Source organism: Lissotriton vulgaris, chromosome 3_2 (genome assembly GCF_964263255.1).
Source record: "Lissotriton vulgaris chromosome 3_2, aLisVul1.2, whole genome shotgun sequence".
Classification (NCBI taxonomy): Eukaryota; Metazoa; Chordata; class Amphibia; order Caudata; family Salamandridae; genus Lissotriton; species Lissotriton vulgaris.
Window position 1 is genome coordinate 268,172,492 of NC_141690.1, and position 17,493 is coordinate 268,189,984.

The 17,493-nt window shown below is 49.2% G+C and overlaps 1 protein-coding gene across 1 annotated transcript in view; it reads right to left on the reverse strand.

Annotated features, from left to right (window-relative positions):
- Positions 1–10,151: 10,151 nt before the first annotated feature.
- The window catches only part of LOC147725656 (uncharacterized), a 147,419-nt gene continuing 140,077 nt past the window's right edge, over positions 10,152–17,493 (reverse strand). Inside the window, exon 2 of the mRNA XM_086964477.1 lies at positions 10,152–10,272. Within this exon, the coding sequence (XP_086820603.1) occupies positions 10,152–10,272 (121 nt within the window). The remainder of the gene's footprint in view (positions 10,273–17,493) is intronic.

Sequence of the window (17,493 nt, forward strand, 5' to 3'; positions counted from 1 at the left end):
CACCTTTTGTTTTGGTCAGTCAGCATGGATCCAGATGGAGCTCCACTCAGGCACCTTTTGTTTTGGACAGTCAGCATGGATCCAGATGGAGCTCCCCTCAGGCACCTTTTGTTTTTGGACAGTCAGCATGGATCTAGATGGACCTCCCCTCAGGCACCTTTTGTTTTGGTCAGTCAGCATGGATCCAGATGGAGCTCCCCTCAGGCACCTGTTGTTTTTGGACAGTCAGCATGGATCTAGATGGACCTCCCCTCAGGCACCTTTTGTTTTGGTCAGTCAGCATGGATCCAGATGGAGCTCCACTCAGGCACCTTTTTTTATTGGTCAGTCAGCATGGATCCAGATGGAGCTCCCCTCAGGCACCTTTTGACTGACTTCTTTTGACACTTTTGTCGAGCACTAGTGTGCCTTTTTTCTATTTTTTTAGATGTCCCCAAAGAGACCCACCAGGCTCAAACCTTGCAAAGCCTGTCATTGACCGATATCTTTGACAGACCCTTCTTGATGTGTCTGTGGTGCCTTGAGAGGGACCACGACTTTGTGTTGTGTGCAGAGTGCAAGACTATGACCCCAAGGCCATCCACGAGCAGGCCATGAAGCTAGCGGCTGCTCGCCATGCGACTCCGCGTTGCTGCAAGACCCGTTCGGGTATGAGGTCTCGGGAACAGTCCCGGAGTTACTTGCTTTGATCCACATCACACTCTAAGACTTCTTCAGGTCGCTCCCATAAGAAGAAGTCCAGGAGGCCGAAGCACTCTTTGCTTCTCTGCATAGCTTCCATTATTCAGAGGATGCAAGAAAACAGTTCCAGAAATCCGAACTTTGCTCACAGGTGGTTCCTGTGTAGCCAGCGTCAAAAACTGGGTCCGCTCTGCGCTTTCCCGATTTTTCTGAAGCCGGGGCAATCTCCGCCCTACTATAAGAGTTTTATGACAAAATGAGCCTCATTTTTAACTAGCTGAATCACACTGGTGCACTTTCAGGTCCCATGGGTCAGAGAGGGCCTTTGACTCGGGCCCTGCTGGCGGGTCCGCTCTCGGCACTAGTGGACCCCTTAGGATCTGTTAGCGGGACCGGATCAGTCCCAGATGCGACCTCCTCCAGCTACCATTCCAGTGGCGGTGACAAGCCCATCGTGATTCTTGACTCCAATACAGATGTCACTTTCGGTGCTGACCAGGCCCACACTATCGCATTGGAAATCAAGCCCTATTTACTGAGTGGCTCGCTGAGGAACACAAATGGAGAGGATCAGAGAATCTCTATACCTATACTGACCCGCAACAGCTGCATTCCACCTCACTTCCCTTCCGTGACTATGGCAGTGGCTATCAACCATGTCCATTCCCCCTAGTTACCATGGCCAGCATGTTCAGTCTTTTTGTGGCTGAGGGCATGATTCCCACAAGCCTCGTGGTCCTTAATGCCAGAGGTCCGCCCAGTCCACTCCCCCTCTGGCAGCCACACAGACAAAGTCTCTTTGGTGTGCCTTTAATCCAGCATTGGCACCCTCTTGGTGGAAGAACCTGACACCATCTGCCCAGATGGCGGCAGATTATGACAGACAATTGGGTGCTCCAGATTGTCCACCGCGGTTATGCCCTGCCCTTCCAACAAACTCCGCTGTCACTTCCTCTGTCCCCGGATCAGCTGACAAATGACCACCGTGCGATCTTGCTACAGGACGTACTGGCTCTTTTGGCCAGAGGAGCTATCAAGAGAGATGTAGGCCGTGGTTGTTAATCCCGCACCTTTCTGGTGCCAAAGAATGATGGAGGCTTTCTTCCTATATTAGATCTGCTCCTCCTCAATAACTTCCTGAAAAAGGAAAAATTCAAGATGCTCACCCTGGCTCAGGTCTTATCAGCTCTCGACCCTGGAGACTGGATGGTAGTGTTAGACTTATAGGGCACCTTTTTCCACATTCTCATCCTGCCTGCACACAGACGTTGCTTGTGGTTCATGGTAGGCAAGGAGCATTATCAGTGCGCTATGCTCCCCTTTGGCCTTAACAGGGCCTCTTGGGTGTTTACCAAGATGATGGCAGTGGTTGCAGCACATCTGCAAAGGTCAGGGGTTCCTGTCTCCCCTACCTCGATGATTGGCTGTTGAAGGCAGGTAGTTGTTTCCCACCTACCGGCTTAGTGCATTCGCTAGGGTTCACTGTCAACATGCCAAAGTCACTCCGGACAGCCTTTCAAACTCACCCTTTCGTTGGAGCTTTTATGGATACAGTGCAGTTTTGGGCTTATCCTTCCGAACACCGAGTCCAGGATATTTGGGCTATAAATTTCATGTTTCAGCCTCTATCCTGGATTTTGGTGAGACTGACTCTGAGGCTGCTAGGTATCATCACCTTCTTCCTCCTGTTGGGAAAATATGGCATATGCGGGCTCCGCAGTGGGGCTTGAAGACCCAGTGGGTACAGCATCAGGGAAATCTCTGCAGCCTTGTCCACATATTGGACAGAACTTCAAACAACCTGCAGTGGTGGATCACGTAACACTGATTGGGTCAACGGCAGTCCCCTCTCTCTTCCCCACCCAGAGCTCAAGGTAGAGACAGATGCAGCACTTCTGGGTTGGGGCAGCCACTTGGGAGTGTTATATTCCCGGGTGAGCCCATGTAGCAAACAAGCTTATTTCATACATTGTTCTCATGAACAACAGTCTCCAAGCTGGGACCTTTTGCATACATTTGCACGCACGACAATGTTGGATTAGTTTCTCTGAAACTAAACTTGTTTTACATTTAGCTTCGTGCAACATTATCTCAACACCCTGAACATCATGTACAAGGTCTCATTCTTTACTGTGTACAAATGTCAGCACAATCTTCATCCATGGAGCGTCAGGACTATGTATATCCACAACATCACTAATCCATACGCGCATCACAAGGCTGCTCTCTATTATAAAAGATGAGCATCCTGATAGATTAGTAGAGGAGGTACTTCCACTGACACTGAGGGTCCGTGCATGCTGGGAGATCATCATGCAGTGGCCTGACATGTCGAGAGGGGTGTCCAGTTTGTGACCAATATGGGTTCCTTCACTCTTCCCCATCGTAGGAGTACGCCAGATTACCACCTTGTTAATTTGCCTGCATATATACATTCATTTAGCACCATGGTAGAACTCTACTTACTATTTATGCTTTTGGTGGTTATATTCACATTCCTCTGTTTCTGTCTCCTAATCATTGCAGCACATGTGTTTTATAAGAGAATAACGTTGGTTCAATAAATATGATTGAAAACGTCCCACTGCGCATTCTCTGTATATTTCTCTGAGAAAAAGTAAGCATGAGTGACTGAGCGAAAGGTACTGTACTGTTTCCATGATTACTGAGGAATCAGGGTTGTCATGTTCAGTAGTTGCCAGAAACCATTTGCTCCCTGTTAGGTTAGGGGGGTTACGGTGGCACTGTGAGCTAGCTGATCTATAGGCCAACATATCCCTTGGGGGTGTCTGGAATCAATCTCAACACCAAGCCCTTAGTTTATATTGTCCGAACCTTGCGCAGATCCTACGAATTAGTAGGAACAACACGACAGGAGAGGTGGAGATCAGAGGCCTCTGATCTCTGGTGGAATCTCCGCTCCACATCAATCCGTCGGTACTGAGAGAGATCCTACTGGCATATAAAGCCTTTCTTTCTTTCATCAAGTGAAGCCTAGTGCAAGGTGTTTACGGACATCACCACCACCATGAATGAATGAATGAATGAATGAAAAGGCATTTCTAAAGCGCATGGCTACCCGAAGGCATCCCAGCGCTAGTAGCAGTGCAGCTTCAGTTTGGGTGGTAGTTAGGGAAACAGATACGTTTCTAACTGCTTTCGAAAGGTCAGGTAATTTGGCTCAAGGCGAATACCAAGAGGCAAAAGATTCCATAGTTTTGTGGCGTTGTACGAGAAGCTACGCCCTCCGCTTCATATTTTTCTTATTTTTGCGACTACTGCCAATTGTTTATTATCTGATCTTAGAGACCTATTAGAGCAATAGGGCTGAATAATGGAGCTAATAATTGGCGGACCTTTGCCTGAGAGTGCTGATAGGCGCTTGGAAGTATTTGTAAGCAGACCTCCTGCACAGTTTTGCACTATCGGAAATTTTTGGGTGGTGGTGAGTAGGGCTCCCAGATATAAAGCATTAGCATAGTCAAGGCATGACAGGATCAACACTTGTACCAGCAGTCTTCTAGCAGAGAAGGGTAGCAAGGAAAGGATCTTTCTTAACATTCTTAGAATCCCATAACAGCAGGCTGCCACCTTACGTGTTTGCTCTTAAGAGGTACTGCAACAAGAAGGATGGGGTGATGTTGTGCACCCTATGTCAAGAGGCTCTTCACATCAGGAGATGGCTGGAACGTCATCACATATTTCTGGTGGTTCAACATCTGGAAGGCTCTTTGAATGCCACTGCAAACAAATTCAGCCATCGATGCCTAGCAAGTTACAAATGACACACAATTGATAGACGGAATGCAGAACAAATCAAAACATTCACTCACAGTCAAGAGATCTGGGTTAAATCCATCATTGTTTTTCTCACCATGCCACCCCAGTTTAGACCGGTCCATACGCAAATCAGTCTTGACCCTGTGCCTCATGGGTACAGTCCAGTTCGAACTGCCAAGCCAGGTCCTACCTGGACCGCAAACAAGCATCCTAGGACCGGTTTCAGGTTTTCACCCCTCTTCAGCCAGGATAGCTTGATTCCAGTGGCACAGTGAGCCCAGGACCCACGTCTGGGCATACCTGGCGCACTTAGGGTGAGAAAGCAAAAGACACACAATTGATGGACAGAATGCAGAACAAATCAAAACATTCACCACCATTCAAGAGATCTGGGTTAAATCCATCATTCATTTGCTCACCATGCCACCAATGCCAAATCCCCTATTTGTCACTCACATGTCACTCAAAACGTTGCCACCTGTATCCCCCTCCCTGTCCTCTCTTAGCTGCTGCCCAACGTACTCTGCCTCTTATCTCAGTCTCTTCCCTGCTATGTCTCTTCGTTGTATGGCTCTCTCCTATCCCTGTCTGACTGAAGTGTGAGTTAGGGGGAGTTGTTCGGAAGGTGTGGGGCTGAAAACAAATACAAGATCGGTGTTAGTAAGAGCGCTTTTTGACTGATCTGTATGGTAAGCACTATTCAGTTGCACATAGCGTGTTAACATAACATGTTCAGCAGATTAAAAAGCAATAGCAGCTACACAACATAGCAGACAGCAGTGACATGTTATGAAGCTACATAATATAAAAAGTGTTGCTTCATACTACACTAAACAGATAAAACAGATATAAATCAAAAACAGAACTTAAACAGCATCCACATAACAGACAACAGTTGCTCAGGCCTTTGTGTTCACGATGACGAAAACTTAAGCTTGACTTACGTTAGTGTGGAATAAAAAAAATAAAAAGACAATAAAGAGCTATTAAAAAATCAGAGCATAACACACAGCAGCTACATAAACCAGCAGGCACCTAACAAGTACATAATATAATATAGACAGCAGTTACATATTCTAGCATACACCTGACACATACCAGACAAGAGCTGGTGGGGAGGGCATGGTCCCCCTCCTTTGTTGGCATGTGATGCTGCAGTGCTGAATAAGGATGAATGGACAGTTCTGGGGGGTTCAGTGCGCCTTTATCCCAGTGCTTGTCCCCATCACCCCTCCCACTCCTATCTTACAATCCAGGTGTGCCATTGGGAGGGTTGTCAAATGCATAATTGTAGCAGCTGTGATGGTGGAGGGACCATGCTACACCCCCTTGAAGCGCTCTGAGGAGCCAGCCTTTCTGTGGTCTGGGACGTCCTTTATGGTGGGCCCCGGGGGAAGCACAGTCGCAGACTAGTCTTCCCCCGGGGTCTTTCGCGCAGGGGAGGACCAGGCAGGGTCAAGGGGTGGGGTTTAGGGGGTGGATATAAGAATGCAGGGGAGGAAGGCAACTTCTTCTTCCTGCATTCTCGGCACCTTTGGGAGGGTGTAGTTAGCAAAGGGGATTAGGAGTAGGCCCAGTTAGGTGTGTGTAGGGCAAGGAGGAGAAATCGCGGAGCCACTGGCCGGTGGTAGCGGGCGTCAGCATTGCGGGCGTCAGCATTGCGGGCGAGATCGCAGAGGTTTTCCAGCATGACGGCGGTTTCTGCGGAAGAGGTGAGGGAGGCCCTGAGGCTGTTGGGCTGCGCCGGCCGGGAGGACCTCCTCCGGCCGGGCGTGCTGGGTGAGGCGTGGGTAGGGATGTCGCGTGCCCCGCGGGAGGCCTCCACGGGTGTTTCGGCGGCAGTAGTGGCTTGCCTTGATGAGCCGCTGCCGCTGGGCAGAGGCTCGTCGGGCGGGGGAGGGGCCCAGGGAAGAAGGAGCCTGGGTGCGGGGCCGGCGTAAGAGCCTGCCTTCGCGGCTCGAATTCCCGCAGCTCAAGTTTTTGGCGCCGGGGGCGGAAGGGCCCTTGATAGTGCCGGTCCCCACAGGGGAGCTGCTGAAGGGGAGCATGGGACGTGCACAGGAGGATATGGAACAGGAGGAGGCAGCGGGGCCTCTGCTTGGCCCGGCGGCAACGTTGTTGATTCATGGGCAAGGCAATGTGGTTTATGGGGTAGGGGGGGTCCCGGGGTCGCTGCTTGGAGGCACCAGTTTTCAGGGGGGACAAGGTGGTTTTGGAAGATGATATGGGGCAATGGGAGGACACTCCCATTGACCTCTCTATGGGGTCGAGAGTGAGTACACCCGTGCCAGAGGGGGGCGTGGTGGGGACTCATGGGGTGGTTGGCAAAGAAGGGGGTAAGAGGGGAGACTCCAGTCAGGTTATGGCACCGGTGATAGGGATGCTGCAGCCTGGTAGGGGGGCCCAGGGCTATTGCCCCTCCACCTCCCCCGGTGGGAGGCTTTGGCCAGGGAGGACAGGATCAGGGAGCAGCGCCTCTTGGTCCAGCAGATGGAGGCACATTGGGCAGAGCTAAATGCGACTAGGGTGGGGGCGGTCTGGGATAATGAGGTGGAGGGGCCCCCTACACCCACTTCGGAGGAGAAAAGGTGGGCATAGCAGGAGGAGAGGGAAAGGGCAGATAAGGGTAGGTGGGGGGGCAGCAGCAGGGGGCTGCAGTCCAAGGTAGGGACAGCCAAGACAGCTTTGAGGCTCGATTGTGCCGGGGCCCGTCCAGGTTGGAGCGACCCGGTGGGTAGGAGGGATCCAAGCTGGCAGAGGTCGGTGGAGTGCGGGGTGGCACGGCGGGGTGCAAGGTGGCTTCAGGACGTCGGCTTGAAGCAGCAGGGGGTTCTGCAGCGGCCATCCCCTTAACGCAGGAGTGGGCAACAGCGTTCTGTGTGGCGAGTGGGAGTGTGTTGAGTGCCAAAAAGAGTAAGGGGGTGAAGAGAGCGGTGAGAGAGGTGTTGTGGGCGCCTGTGGATGGGGAGCCTGAGGTGGAGTTGGATCATGATGAGGAGAGTAAGGAGCTGGAAGACGGGGAGGTGAGGGATGACGATGACAGGACGGGGGAGTGAAGAGCAACAGTGGAGTTGGTGTTTTGCAGGCCTCTAAGCCAGCGATGGGCAAGGCGAAGGGGGAGCGAACCATGGCCACCAGCACCAAAGGGCGGTCCGGAGAGGCGCACTTGTTGTTGTCAGGTGAGGGGGCTTGGTGGGCATATTGGGATGGCAGGCCAAAAGGGAGTAGGAAGAAGGCTTGCCGGTCGGTGGGTGTAGGGGCAGGGTCTGTGAGGGATGTTGAAGGGTTAACGAAGGACAGACCTAAGGTGGATGACAAACCGGGGGGAGTTTAAGTCGGGTGTGTGGGCCGGGGGCGGAACTGGCGAAGTGTGATGTGAAATCCGCTTTCCGCCTGCTGCCAATACACCCAGCGGATTTCTCTCTACTGGGGATGCAGTTTGCGGGGGCCATCTATGTGGACAAGGTTTTGCCCATGGGGTGTGCGAATTCCTGCGCGCTGTTCGAGATGTTTAGCAGATTCTTGCATTGGGCTTTTACACAGATCAGCGGACATCGGGACGTTACTCACTATCTGGACGACTTCCTCTTTCTGGGGAAGGCCCATTCTGGGGATTGTGGCAGGGCCCTGTGACAATTCCAGGAGATGTCACAGCATTTCGGAGTCCCCTTGGCGCCAGAGAAGACAGCTGGACCTAGCTGCAGCCTGACATTCCTGGGAATTGAGCTTGACTCCATTCAATGGATCGCTCGACTCCCTGACACAAACGTGTCAGAGATACAGGTGTGCCTTTTGTGGGCAATTGGGAAAAAGAGGATCGTGTTGAGAGTGGTGCAACAACTCCTGGGTTTCCTGAACTTCGCATGCAGGGTGGTGAGGGCTGGACAGACGTTCTGCAGACGGCTCGGCATGGTCATGTCGGGGGCAGTTTTACCACACCACAAGATCCGGATTTCCATGGGGGTCTGGGCAGATTTGAGGACATGGCTGACGTCCTTGAGTGATTTCAATGGGGGGTCACTGGATTTTGATGATGAGAGGATGGTTTGGCAAGTGAAAATTTACTCTGATGCAGCCGGGGCAGCGGTTTTTGGGATCTTCTGGGATGGCAGGTGGTGCACTGAAGAATGGCCGGCTCATTGGGTGAAGCAGGGGAGGAGCATTGCGTTTCTGGAATGTTTTCCCTTGTTGGTGGCACTGGAGGTGTGGGGGTCCGAGTTTCAGAACAGGTCAGTGCTGTTCCATGTGGACAACATGACCATGGTCAAGTTGGTCAACCGACAGAGGGCAAAAGAAATGAGAGTGCTGCATTTGTTGTGGAGTTTCATGTTGAAATGTCTGAGATTTAATGTGGTTTTTCGAGCCAAGCATGTCCCCGCGGCGAATAATGACATTGCGGATGCTTTGTCTCGTTCGCAGTGGAAGTGGTTCCGGCAATTGGCACCAGGAGCGGATCGGTTCAAGACCGAGCTGCTGGACGGCATCTGGGCCTTTGGGGAGTGAGGGTGATAGGCCTGGTCGAGAACTCTATAGCCGATACTACACGACAGACCAACCGACTGGGTTGGGCAGATTTTGGATCCTTTATGAGATGGCGCTGGGCTTCTGCTTTTGGAGATCACTCAAGTGTGGAACAAGGAGTGTTGCAGTTTGTATTGCATTGTATTGACAAAGGACTGACGTCTGCGACGATTACGGTAAAATTGGTGGGAGTGTTGTTTTACTGTTGTTTGTTTTTTAGTTTTGACCATACAAAAGATGTGATTATAAGTAGGGTACTCGGAGGTTGGGGCAGGGAGAGAAGGGGGAGGGATGTTGAGGGAGGCGATTATGTTTTATCTGTTGGTCAGATTGGTTGAGGCTTTGCCGCTGTGTTGTTATGATGGTTTTGAGGTTCGGGATTTCCGTTTGTGCATGATATGGATGTTTTTTGGGGCTTTCTGGGTCTCTGAGTTGCTTGGTATGCGGAAGGTGTGTGGCAGAAGGTATGAGGAGATCAGGTTGGATGCGGGGCGTCTGGGGATTTGGTTGGAGCAGTCTAAAACGGATCAATTGGGGAGAGGAAAGTGGGTTTGGCTGTGTGTGAATGGTTGCGGGCGTGTGTGCCCAGTGGCTGAATGGCTGACTTTTCTATTGAACACTCGAACAGCGAGTGGTGAGATTTTTTGTCTCGCGTCTGGGGCGAACGTGACAGCAGGGCAGTTATTGGCGGTTCTGTGCATGGCATTGAGGCACCTGGGTCTGGACCCGGCGGGTTTTGGGACGCATTCCTTCCATATAGGGGCGGCGACAGCGGCAGCTCGGCTGAGTTTTTCCTGGGATAGGATTCGGCAGGTTGGGAGGTGAAAATCTAGGTGCTGTGAGCGGTGTGTTCGTAAAGGAAGGGGATTGGTGTGGAACATTTCAGGCTGTGTAACTAATGTCTTTTTTTCCTGTAGGTTGCGTGGGTGGACTGGGGGCCAAGAAGGTCACTTGGATTGTGGGGCATTCGTTTGTGCATTGGGCCTCCAAGTATGCAGAGCAACAGGTGTACGGCCAAAACCTGGGACTCAAAGGACAACATCATGAGGTGCACTGGTGGGGAAAAGGGGGGATGCCATGGGGGGCACTATTGCCCTGGCTCGCGAAGATGGTCCCCTAGAAAGGATGCCCTGATCTGTTGATAAACCATTGGGAGAGAACAATTTGATTCAGCTGTCGGGTTTGGCGCTCTTACAGCTGATGCAAAGAGACTTGGAGGTTTTGAAACAAAGGTTGGCTGGGACTGAATTTGTTCCTCGTAAAGTATGGAGGGGGCAATCAACCACAGGGCTGTGGAAAAAGCACAAAGGAGGCTCAACAGAGCAATGCAGGTTTTCTGTGGGGAAAAGGACATCCAAGTCATTGCTCATACTGGACTTTGACTGGAGGAACCACTACTGTTTAGGGACGACGGTGTGCATCTTTCGAGATTGGGGAATGCTTACTACATGATGGAGATGAGAGACGTGATTAGCAACTTATGGAATGAGGCGATTTGGTGTCACAGGAATGCTTGAGTAGGTGGGGGCGAAAGATGCACAGTTTGGACCCAGGGGGGGGCAAGTAACCGCCCTAAAGGGTGTTCCCTGGTTGGCGATACTTTGGAGGGGCAGGGGAGTCAATAGCGGTGCACCCATCCCTCAAGGGGGGTGAATGATGCGGGAAGCTGGAGGCATGAGTGGAATGCCAGGTGATACCAGGGAGGATGCTAAGAGATCTGTGGAAAAGGATGAAGAACGGAACGGGTCATGGAGTGGTAGGAGAAGTGAGTTCGAAGTGGGTGAAGAGAGTGAAGGGATGAAGAGTTGATGTTGGGGTTTTGGTATTGATGTTTGCTGTTATTTGGTTATTGATTATGTTGTGGAGCCTGGTCCTAATAAATGGCCTTTTACGCTCAAGACATCAGCGTGGTCTGTTTATTGCATGAACGGCTCATCACAGATGGTTTCCACCCTATCCGGGCCTGAGAGGGCAGTGCTAGAGGGGGGATTGAACATTCCATGGTTCTCTGCATTGTCATTGGCTTCCAAGGGTTGCCACCTTCCAAAAATAAGAATAATAGCCATTTGTAAGAGCCTGGTCTTAAAGAGAATAAATACTAAACTGATCTTAGTCAAAAGACGTCAGTATTCAGTTCTAACATGGCCTTTCTGTTTTTGTTTACTTTACTTACCAGTCAGGGAACGTTAGGCAGCTGTGGAGCCATTTTACAGTGCTTTCATACTATATTTGTTTCAAATATATTCTATTAAGGGGGGGGGGAAGCTTATTTTGGGTGATATTACTTTTGTAGAAAACATACGTATTTTTCAGTCATTAAATTGCTGGTAGTAAACTAGCCATGTGGCAACCCGACTTGCAGCCCTCTGAATTCAGCCTGCCCAGCTCATTCTTCAGTTTTTAACCCCTTCCCTGCTCATGACGAGCTCAGATCGTCATGAGGCACACTGGAGCTGTGCTTATGACGAGCTGAGCTCGTCATGAATAGAGAAGAATAGCAATTTCCAGCACAGGTTGGGAATTGCCTTAGCAGCCAAGGTGTTAAGTAAATAACACAGCCCTTCCCCGGGGGCTTTAGCCTGAGGGTCTCCGAGTCCAGTAGATAATTTATGGAAGGCACTATGGTTGTGTTGGTGTTTTTTGAGTTTCAGCATTTTCATGTTTTTAGAGTTTTAGCACAAAGGTGCTTTTCACTGTCTGTGTAAACCAACATTCTGTTACAACTTAAAAAAACACCAACAGGAACACACTGTCCAGTGGTAAGAGACCCCGATATTCAATGCGTCTGGATTTGTTTTCCTTGACCCAGGAAGAGGAAGGGTCTGGGCTCAAATCCTGTTGGGCTCGAGGGTCCACGAGGACCCCGAGCTGAGCCAGAGGCGGGCATCTAGCTCGAGCTTTTAAGAAAAAGGCCTTGTGCCGCTAATAGTCAGTGATCGTGGTTGTTACAAGCTGCTGTTGCTCCAGAAAGAGTGACAAAGACAAGACAGGGGCGTATGTAGGAAGTTGGCATCATAGCTGGCAAGTTTTAAATTTGCCTATGTGTGACATTTCCATGTTTTCAGTGTGCACATGTGTGAAATTCTAGGCAATAGCACCGGCATGTTCGCGGGTGGCGGGGCAGGGCGGGTACAGTCACGTAGTGGCGGGGGGGACAGGGCTCACGGGGTGGGGTGAGCAATATAAAAAAAGAATAAACTCACCTTACATTGCCGCCGGATCCCACGTCTCTGCTCCTGATCTCCTTGTCTTGGGTCAGGAAGCTCAGCCAGGCCCCACTGATCAATCACAACGTTGTAATGCAGAATTGTGATTAGTAAGCACCCAGGATAACTTGACCAATCACAATGCTGCATGCAGGATTGTGATTAGTCTGAGCGTCGTCACACGGCACTGAGCCAGGGGCTGGAGGGGTGGGCTTGTTGTAGAGCGGCAGACCCTGATGCAGAGGTCTAGCCCGGGACCAGGGTTCAATTCCCTGCCTCGGCGGGTCTTGGGCTAAAAAATTCCACGGACCTGATAATTCTCGCCTCGGTGCCTATTCCAATCATGGAGTCCCACTCTGCAACTCTGGGCAATAGCTTGCTTAATCTCCACAACGGCCCCCACAACGCTAAGGATGCCTGGCCTCCACCTTGGGGGTGCCCAGGAGTGGACACCTCACAGGGAAAGCCAGGATGGGTTCCACAGCGGTATTCGTACAAGCGCCTTGAGACCCTTGCGGGTGAGTAGTGCGCTATACAAGTATCAATTTACTATTTTTATCTAACAACTAGCTAAAAATAGGGAATAATATACCATTAAGAAAGGTTTTAGCTAGATATTTCATTCAAAAGTTCTGTCTATTTTATGTTACATCACGTTACAGTGAAAAAGACAAGGACCATGAAAGTATCACCCTTAAAAATGGGTATACACAGATATAAGTATCAAAACATATATTTTTTATTTTTCTTGTTTCATATATATATTATTTCTTTTTTATATTTTATATTCATCACATAAATACATTTATAATTGTATATCCAATATACATAACAGACGTGAAGATGATGGAGGCAGTGCGGCAGGTGTCAAACTACACGCGTTTCGGCATACGTGCCTTCATCAGGCGCGTGGGCAACCTGTTCTGGTCAGTTCCTAGCACCTAGATAACATGCTAACACAGCTGCACTGCCGGAAACTCGTGCTATAATATTACGGAGATGCATGTTGTTCAAACCCATACTTGGAGAGGGACCTTTCCAGCGAGTAGAGCTTTGTTATTCCTATGATATAAAGCTCCATCTAGGCACTAAGGTATGAGGTCTGCTGACAAAGCCCAGAGATCTTCCTTTATATAATAAACTTCACCTAACCAAGGGTATGGTGGTTAGGTCTTATAGTAGCTTTTCCACTGTCTGTATATGATGACATCCCTCTTTATATTCTATGGAATTGTAACAATGCTTACTGTATTAGGTTTATGCATTTCGCTGCTGGTAGTGGCACATATACTGCATTAGCACAATAGTTAAAATAATAATTTTGAACTATAACCGTGACTCTGACAATTCTTATTGTGTAGAAATACAAGTGAGTGAGCGAAAGGCTATGTCTTGCTACAGCAATTCCTGAGAGAGTCAGGAGTGTTGTGTTCTGGGTTGTATAATCAATTTAAGCTTTGTGATTATGTTGGAGAACGAATGAGACACTATAGCTAGTCGGTTTTGGGATTTTGGGTACTAAGGTGGTAGGAAGGTACAACCCCCATACACAGGGGTCCTGTTTTCCTGCGCATAGTTCTGTGTATGTGCAGAATACCCACAATAGGGCGCCCAACCTGGAGCCCCTAATATTGGTGCTGTGCTAATTTTTGTTGTAGAAGCGAATGCAGCTTACCACTTCGAGGTGTTTTATTCTTGGGTCACCTTTCCGGCAGTCGATGGAACAGATCATTTATTTCACGAGTCTACTGCCACTGCGGTACCGCTGGATTATCAACTTATAGATCTCTTGATGTTCCGTGAATGGCTTGGCAACACACTATATGGTTTAATGGTGCCTTTCCTCACCCTATTACATCGGTCCTTGTAGGCCCCTTATCGATAGATTGGGCCACGTGGCCCATTTTGGCTGGATATACCCCGCACCCAAATTATCTCAATTCTACAGTCACAGAGCTCCTAATATTACATTCTTTGTTGATACATGTACATAGAGCTGTTATACAGTTCATGTCACGCAACTTCCAGGTGGGACCACCTGGCATTGCTGTGCAACCACCTGCACCTGGTGGTGGGTTCATCAGTTCCTTAATGATTAATTCTGTGATGGGCAAGCGTCCGCAAAATCAGGATGAACTTCCTTATTGGCTTGCTGAGAAGTATGGACAACTCGAAGCTGTTTTTCCAAATATCACGCTTGTGGAGAAACACAGAATATTGACCATGAGTCTGCCTAAAGACCTGGTTCCCGAATTGGCTGATTGTAACATTTGAGGTAGAGTGTTTGCCGCGGTGTATTCTATGTGTTTCGGCACTCCCTCAATGACCATTCTCCCTTCTGTGATTAAACCTATTCAGGATGAACATGGGGCCGAGGCGGCCCTTGAGTTGGTAATGAGACTGGTGGGAGTGTTCGATATTGTTTGCGATATGGTCCTTGCTAATGTTAAGGGTGCTGCTGTAAGTTTACAAGTGGCACAACGCTTGGAGGCTGTTGCTGACGCAGACAAACAGAGCAAATTGCCAAATATTATTGCTAAAGCCTTTTACTCAAAGACAAGCTCAAGCTCAAACTCAACAAAAAGCTCAGGCTGATAAAGATGGGCGCCCGTTCTTTCCTAAAAAGAACTGGAGAAATAAAAATCAGTGGCAGCAACAACAGAAGCAGGGTTCGCGTGTTGGTTCAAGACACTTGAGTCTCCTGAGCATACTTATGACTTGCGCAACGGCACAAAAATAGATTTCAGGTCCCTGATCAGTGCTCGCCTCATTCTTTACAGGACACATTGGACTCTCAAGTCAGTGGTGGGGAACGCCAGGATCGAGGCAAAGGTGTGCCCACACAACAGGGACGGCGACAAGGGAAGCAAGGTGGGATCATGTTTGACCCGCTGTCTCCATATCCAGTTAGCTTAGTAGTTGAGCTTTATTTCGACATAAAAACATATCATAAAAGCAACACATCACATCAATTAAAAGACATTTTAACACAGTCAATACAATGACCGACAGAATCAACATGAAAAATTTAAAAAACAATCAATAATTTTAAGAAAGGGCAAGATAGGGAAAGAGCATATTACTGGATCAACAGCTTTTTTGCAGTTCATAAACGCCAAGCCCAGCCTAGAAATTTTGCCATACAGCAAGCAAGAAAGGTCTTGCATCTGTGCGCAATATGCGCAGGGCTTCCAGATATGATCTCGTTCCCAAGCTCCTACATAGGGGCTTCAACCACAACCTTCTAGGCATTGCATAAGTGTTGCACTCGAACAACAAGTGCGCAACGGACTCAACCCTCATATCGCAGAAAGGACAGAATGGTACAGTTTGTAAGGGTGGTTTCCAGGTCCAGGTAAACTGGCCTAGAGGGAGTACCCCCACCCTGAATTTGATGTACAGAGATCTGTCGCCAGAATTATGGATAAGATCCAAATAGGGTTCCCTAAAAGGGAGCTCTTTTACTAACAAAAACTGGGCAACAGATTTGCAGTGATTTGGATTGCACATTCTCTCGTTGTCCACCCATGACCAGTAAGCCTTCTTTAGCAGTTGTTTTGGAGGTGCTGATTTGTTGTCCCAAGCATCTCCTAGACCCAGTTTATAGAGAAGGCACTTGACCTCCCTAAGCTAGGTGATCTTATAGCAACCCGGAAGGGACAGGAGATCATTTAGAGCATCTGCGTAGCTGCGGAGTTCAGGGACATTCCATATTCTGGACCATAGTAAAAGGGGACGTAATTTAGCTTGCTCACATATTGGGCGGGAGCCCGCATCTAGCAAGAGGGGGATTGTGGGGGTACTGTGGGGTAGCTTCATGAGGTCTTTATGAAAATTGTTATCGAGGGAGGCCAAGGTGTCAACTCTCTGAATGCCCCACAGTTCTGCGCCGTATAGTGCTGCGCTTACAACCCTTGCCCTATAAATATCTAGGAGTGCCCCAATAGGTTTTAGGGATGAGGCACGCTGTTCTTTAAGCAGGGCTCCTGCTACCAGGGCTCCAGTTAGCTAAAGCCCACACCTCAAAGGTCAAACAAGCAGAGGGCACTTGGGCTACATCCGAGCACAATAAAAAGCAAGCACTCTGCAACTTCTACACGGATATCTACGCTGAGGACTCCCACTCTCTACAGGATGTTTCCTTCTTCTTCGCCACATGCCCCTGGGAACCACTTGACCATCGACTGATGGGATATAAATACGATAAATACATATAGTTGGCCTAATATATACAATATAACCACACGTTAGCCTTGCATCATTTACACTGTATTATTATAGTAAGGAACGATTCACTTTAGTGTTGCCTAAACCTATTGGTATGACCGGAGCCATCTTGTTTCGTTTCTCTGTGTCAAGTACTGTTTCTCTGAAATCACGTGATTAGGCTTTCTGCATGAAACCATGATGGCAGACCTAGCTGTCTGCTCCACTCGCTAATTTGTAGCTCAGGGAAACCCAAGGTCACACCTACCCTTCTTGTGGGATGCGCACATTCTAGCAGAGTCCGTTCCTGTACTTCCCGAGCTACAGATAGAAAGGGAGGCACCTTACTGACCTGCCCCCGGAATAGCTTAGGCCTAGCTGCTAGCAATCAATTGTTCCTTATATGGGTCTTCCTGCTGACTGACTGACAACTTGTATCTTTCCTAGTAAGGTGACATTGTGCTGTGTGAGAAACGTATATATGCGTTGCTCTGTTTGTATGTAGTCAGTCTCCTCTGCGCACTTCCGAAGGTCGTGTAGACTGAGGCTCCCCTGTCAGGGCTTGTATCTGCAGAATAAACGATTGAACTTTCTCCATTGCCGACTGACTTATTATTCATGAATAAGGTATATGGGCTATTGGTGAGTATAGTCCATTAGTCTAATATTTTGGTTCCTTCAGTTGGCGACTCCGCCGGGACTCCGCGATAGGGTCGTCCCCTCCTATAAACAGGAGTAAAGGGGACAGGGAGGAGTTCTGGCCGAGTGGGTGGACGGAAAAAGAAGCCTGATCTGGAACACCCGTTTTGTGGTACGAAAACAAGAAATTCCACTCTCGAGCCCAGTAGCCCTCCCAGCTGCTGAAGACCCTACGCCGGAGTCCTACGGGCTTAACCCGAGAGAAAAACAGACTGTGCCGGTCTGTCTAGGAGTCGGCAGTGGAGAATTCGTAATCGACCTGAGTGCACCAGGTGAGTGACTTTTGATTGTATTGGATGAGAAACACTTGGAAGAAGTGTCTCCTTGGTAACGGTTAACTGCTTTTTGAAGGTGGCCGGGGAAGCCGGACCACGAGGGGATCTGAGGGTCTGACGTTGCA